The sequence below is a fragment of the Paracoccidioides brasiliensis genome (genome assembly GCF_000150735.1).
Source record: "Paracoccidioides brasiliensis Pb18 unplaced genomic scaffold supercont2.8, whole genome shotgun sequence".
NCBI lineage: Eukaryota > Fungi > Ascomycota > Eurotiomycetes > Onygenales > Ajellomycetaceae > Paracoccidioides > Paracoccidioides brasiliensis.
In genome coordinates this window covers 191,114-197,113 of record NW_011371365.1, presented here as the reverse complement: position 1 = coordinate 197,113, position 6,000 = coordinate 191,114, and the positions used below count along the sequence as shown (strand labels likewise).

The following is a 6,000-nucleotide window of genomic DNA, read 5'->3' as shown; positions in this document are numbered from 1 at the left end:
GGGCCCCCAATACTTTTGCGACGTAGGACAGACGGTACACATCATCGCGTTTTCGGATTCGAACCCAATACTGCAATAGAAAAGTATGGGGGATAGCCTTTTTTTGCTTCCTCTGGCGCACCAGGATCATACTACTCCATTTCACCCCCACTCTTTTTGTGGTAGAGTGAGGCAGATTACTATGGCGCGGACCCCTTTGAAACACAAATTGGGGGAAAACCCACATTTTGTATTCTCCTTTCACCCCGGCAGGTTGCCAACCCTCAAGCCGCCCAACCACTTGGGGCCCCCTTTCCCAGCCTCCTTCAATGAAATCTGTTAAAGAGCTCCAAATATTTTTTCGGTTCCACAAACGCCCCCAAAGGGGGGGCCCCTAAACCAAGGGTAAAGAAACGCTTAAAACCCCCCTGTTCCCAGATTTCTTTTAGGGGTTTTTTTGCTGGACGGCAAAATTTTCCCTTTTCAGCTTTCCAGAGGGTTTTTTAATGGGGGGCACTTATAGCACCTCTTTTTTTTTCACCCTTTTACCCCGGCGCCGGGGATTCCTTTTCCCCCGAAATACGGGGGGAAATAACCCCCCTTTTGTTTTTTTCTTTTTGGGCGCTTTGCCTCGGGGGGTTTATCCCGGAAAAATTTTTTTTCTTCTTCCCTTTTTGGCCCCCCCCCCCCCTCCCCTCCTCCCCCCCCCCCCGCGGTCACTGTCCTGGCAGGATACAGAGCTATGCGGCGCAGCCTGGACAGCGTCGACGGGTTTGTGACAGAACTCTCTCTCTTCAAATGGACGCCCCTTCGGGATTCTTGATGTCTCCCAGGCTAGGTGATGGCAAATATCAGCTTGCGTGAGATGTGTTTGTTGTCGCTTGCCCTCATCTTCGCCGTAGAGACCCGACTTGTCAAGCAAGAAATTGATATCAGAATTCATTGCATGATTCTGACCACTACAAACGACCTTAGTACAGCTGTCGGGTATGTCGTGCTGTCTCGTACCTGCATGTTGCTTTGAACTCTGTGGTCTAATTAGCCGCTTCAGAATCAAGTGATTTCTTCAAAATTGACTATTCAGCTTTATCAAATACCCCCTGTGTGTGAGGTATTTTCCAATGTTAGACAGGGGTTCTTTTTTGGTTGGTTTATATGTATTTCGTTTGATATTGGCGGAATGATGGTTCCTATGACATGTCAGATATCCATGGGCTCCTCGATACTGAGAAGAGATTCCGTGACAACCCGAGACCAAGAGAAAAAGCAAAACAGGGAACAAACACTCTCATGATCCTCTTCCTCTGCTCTGAGAAGGTTAGTGGGGATTGCCATCAAGGCATTCGGCCATTCTTAATGTTACCCGGGCCTTGAAATAGCGTTTGGGAGAATGAGGATGGATGATTTTGAAACTGGCGCATACTTTTGAAGCGAATGTATGGCGGATCTTTCCGGGTTTGTCCGCGAAACAGCAAGAGTCTCTTTCTATATGCCAAATGCAAACCAACAAGGCCAGAAAAAGCAAGGCAGAGAAGGTATTCAGAATTGTTGTAGCTCGGGGTGGGTCTTGGGAAACTCTGAGGGGCAAATTTCAAATACAAAACATCCCAGCAGTCTGCCTCTGCCTCCTCCTGGAGCCGTTCTCCCCTTCGATTGAAGGAGCTGGTTTGTGTAATCGTGGTGTACTGGGCGCAATATAAGGTTTGATACCCTTCCTTGCCTTCAGTGTAGGCTCGGGTAATTACTTGGTGTCGCGTAATTCCATCTTTCCAGTTTCCGTGATCCCCATGATCCGCCCACATCCCAGCTACCAAGGAATTCAGGGCACAGTCAAAAGTTTCTGCCCAACAGTCAAATCTGTCATCTGCATTTCTAGTCGTCGATCCTCGCATCCCCGGAATAGAGAGTATAATAAGGAAGCGAAAAAGCACAAAATGAGTTTCCGAACTTTATCTTTCGTGGGGAACTCTTATGCATGTCATAGAATAATGGTGCAGATAACAACACCATGTGTAAGCAACTTCCCAGCTTTTTTGTATATCATCTCAGTAAATCCAACACCCCCTCCTCCCCCAATGTTGCGCGTTCCGGAGAGAGGCTGTCATCCTCGTGTTTGGTGGCTTTTGCCTTTTAAACTTTCGTTCCCTTTCATGTGCGTCAGCTTGTTAGGGTTTATTAGAGCAAGATGATAATAGGTGAAAAGCAAGGAGGAGAGAAAGGGGAGTGGGGAAAACAAAAGGTTTGGGAGAAACCAGAGCTGCAAACTCCGAATCTCCCATTCTAGGCATTTTGGACAGGTAAATGCCCATCCATTTCGCTTTGGAGTTACATTGCCTCAGTATCTGCCTGGCAGTGATGGCTATGAGGGAATTGCATGAATAGGAGGGAAGGTATATCATCGTAAAGCATCGTAAAGCATCGTAAAGCATCGTAAAGCCTGTTTCAGCAGAGGCCGAGACGCGTGTATCATCATGGGAGAACGAGAAATGGTGGGGGATTATTTCTTGAAACGGCAATTTCCCGCGTTGCTCCTGTATGGTCGAATCTTAGGTTGGTAGGATATATATATCTATGAGGTAAAGGTCGCAGAGCATGGATACAGATCCGAGGACGAAATGAACAACTTGTGGTAGAGGCCACCCTGTTCTTGGTTAAGCCGTTCGAATCGTTTTCATCTCCATACCGCGGTTGACTTTTAGTTTTGATTTCAGGGGTGCTTGATTGGTGTTCTAATAACCCCTCTGCCGGGTGTAAACGCTCGGGGAGTTCATAATTGCATAGACGGATACATCGATAGACAAGCAGAAATTGAGTAGTGAGACGTTTTAAAACGTGCAAACGAGTATGCCCATATGGAAGATGCTGCAGAAAAACAAGAAATAGAATAGAGGAAGAGAGGTGAGCTTTCATCAAAACCATCATAGTAAATTTCATCGGGGATGGATGAGAAGGGTGATAATGGTGGGTCAAATGAAATGATACGCCTCCAGCACTGACTTCACTTAACTCCTTGAGCAAAAGAAGTTCTAAGACTCTGACACACAAGTATCATGAAATACATAGAACCAAAGCTAGCAGTGAGGCCTCAAAACAAAAAATTAAGTAATGACATTAGATGTTGCTGCCGACCTGTTCAAGCATCAGATCTGTGTGGAATGGGATATACCATACTATACAATCGCTCAAATTTTCAACTATGTCTAATTTGTGAAGACCTGCACACTTGCCCCTGAGAAGTTTGAACGGATGGCAAAAACTCAAACATATAATTTATCCCGCGAAGTCCCACTATCCTTAACTAACGATATATGACCGTGAATTGACATCGGTCTCGAGTCACCAATAAGTCCAGGTATGTCCATCAACGGGCCACACTTTTCATAATCCTCCGTGCTATAATATTCGGCATGGCCCTTCACCTCGTCCGCATAGTCCGCTCCAAAACGGAAGAGACTAAACCCATCAAGCGTATCAGACCATCTCGGCGTGGGAGAGAACATGAGAGTGAGAATGACGGATACCAAAGTCCACGGAATGAGAAAATATAAAGGAAGCCAGATATGCTTCAACGGGCCTTGAGTGAGGATTTTTCCTGGTGTTGCGGCTGTGAGATTCTCATGGGTAAAGAAGCTGCGGGAGTTGAATTTGATGTTCGACATCCCTGAGGAGCCATTGGAGAATTTGATGTATTGGGCTAAGTCGTCGTATTTCGCAGCTCCATCATACATCAACTCTAGGGCATATGTGGCATGGCATTGGAGAAGAGAATTCCTAAGTTGCTTCGATTGGATATAACCAGGGACAACAAAGCTGTAATGTGTGTCGATATACGGGCGACCGTCCACCGACGAAATGATATTCTGAAGACCAACCTTCCCACGAGAGGGATTATCTCCTTCCGTGTTAAGCACGAGTTCGGCCGCTCCAGCACCAAAAGGTTTTACTCCGACATCCAAACTATAGGCGTTCCGAATTGCCTTAGCGTCAACGCGTTTGAAATTTGAGAAGCTGAGTGTGCGTCCGTCCACGTCAGCAATACCCACATCGGAGGAGGAGGTACATCGAGCCCCAACAACAACGTTCAACTTTTTGTTTGAGTCAAACAAGGTGTTATATCGGTCTGCAATTTCGGGGATGGACTTGTCAATCCCCATATCCATGATATCAAAGACACTTTGACCAAATAGGTCCGTACCACCAGCATCGGGATGAGCGGGGCGTGGGGGATCTAGATTCTGATAGAGGACATATTCAAAGACGAAATCTCTATCGAGGCCGGGAGCACGATATTCTTGGCCAAATGTGGAGTCGTATCGTAACTTTTCTGCGTTAGTCATGGCTATTTCTGAAACAGCCGCGTAGTTATCAATTCTTCCAGCTCGATGATCCCGAAGATACACCAGTCCCTCAGCTATGGTGCGGTCAATCGGGCGCACGGAATCGCTGAGGGGGTAGGAGTTATTTTCGGAGGAGGCTTTAGGTAGAGTGTTGTTCCCATGTTCGTGGAACCGGTTCAATATAGTGAGTTCGGAAATTTTAGACACTGAACTACAATTATATCGAATCACTAGCCCCCAGGTTGTCCCTGAGACTGGAACAGGGGCTTGGGGAGTGAGGAATATTTCGGGAATACCGGAATCTGGAGGAAATGTGTTGGGAATTTCCCTGAGGAAGTCGTAATCTGAACGCTTCAGCTCTGGTCGGGTGTACATCATGCCAAAACCAGGCAACCGGGCGGGCATCCCCATTGACCAGCCTGTAAAAGCCCTATTTAGGACTGATGTCGTTTCTCTGGAATCGAAGTTTTCCACGTTCCGGCCAAGCACCTCGGCTTTTTTAGAAGTCATGCCAGTGTTCTGGATATAGCCATCCCCAACTTCCATACAGAGGCCAGAGATTGGAAGAGCTATAAGGGGGAGAGCACTCAGAACAAGAAGGATATACCAGAGTATGGATGGAAAGTGGCCTCCACCATCTTGTTTAGATGCCGTGCGTCTTCTGCTGAGGAACATAACTTTTTGGGTGATCTTCCACCAACCGGTGGGACCGCTCCAGGTCCGGTCCGCATGCATCATAAGCTGGAGTCCATCCTTGGGTCCGATTGATGGAGTGTACATCAGCATTCCTGCCTCGACACCCACGAGGCCATACTTCGTTGCGTTCAGCCCAAAGATACCTAAGCAACACGTATCAAGAAACATTCTCTAAATGTAAGATGCTTATGATGTGAATAGACAAAAACTTATACCGATGATGAACCAACTCCAATAAGCAAAGTTCGCCCCAGCTCGGCCAATTTTCAAAGGATTTATGCCTTCATCTTGGGATTCCAGGAAATATTTAACCAAAAAGATAAAATACCCAGTAACTGCAGGGGGCACTACGACGCCGATTAATGTTCGGAGCCAGAAGCGACGAAGCTTGTAGCCAGACGGCTGATCCTTGGGTTGGGGCACATTGTCGAGAGGCGGCTTCATGGAAGAAACTGATGAAGCATTGCCCAACTCTTCTGAAGGCACAATTGGGGTTGGCAAAAGCTGTCGGGCGACGCTGCTCTCATGCTGTTTCTCAGTGGCTCTGAAAGTTAAGGAAAGGAGGTGCTGGATGAATGCTCACCTGTTGTCATTTGGGTCGGTATCTTGTACCAGATCATAGCTAACTGCTGCCATGATGCGACTGAACTGGCACGCGACCACTTCCTTGCGACCTCAAGAATCAATCAATGCGGTCTCCTGCCAAGTTGTGTTTACTAGTGCTCGGTTTCGGAGGTTTAACAAGGCGGGTTCTGACTACCACTTCGGCGTCAGTCATTCATAAAAGAGCGCAGTGAGTTCACCCAAACATGGGAGAAGCATCAGGGCCTTTTAAAGTCTTTCATGCCGGCCAAACTCTTCAAGCTGCCAGAAGCTGTTACGTCCGCTCCGATCTCATGGAACTGACCACCCTTGACTTGCAAGGTTCTTCCCAAGCATCGCTTCTCTCTGCAAGATTGCGCAGGATCCATGATGCTAAACAAGTGTG

At 47.3% G+C, this 6,000-nt stretch overlaps 2 protein-coding genes across 2 annotated transcripts; both read right to left on the bottom strand.

The window, feature by feature from the left end:
* Nucleotides 1-1,313: 1,313 nt before the first annotated feature.
* Nucleotides 1,314-1,871, bottom strand: PADG_06239 (uncharacterized protein; the record flags this gene model as incomplete). The annotated part of the gene is made up of 1 exon (XM_010763358.1): nucleotides 1,314-1,871. One exon carries the CDS (start codon nucleotides 1,869-1,871, stop codon nucleotides 1,314-1,316), a length of 558 nt encoding a protein of 185 aa, XP_010761660.1.
* Nucleotides 1,872-3,236: 1,365 nt separating this feature from the next.
* PADG_06238 (uncharacterized protein) lies at nucleotides 3,237-5,648 on the bottom strand (the record flags this gene model as incomplete). Its single annotated transcript, XM_010763514.1, has 3 exons — nucleotides 3,237-5,155; nucleotides 5,228-5,556; nucleotides 5,596-5,648. 3 exons carry the CDS (start codon nucleotides 5,646-5,648, stop codon nucleotides 3,237-3,239), a joined length of 2,301 nt encoding a protein of 766 aa, XP_010761816.1.
* Between the last annotated feature and the right edge of the window lie 352 nt (nucleotides 5,649-6,000).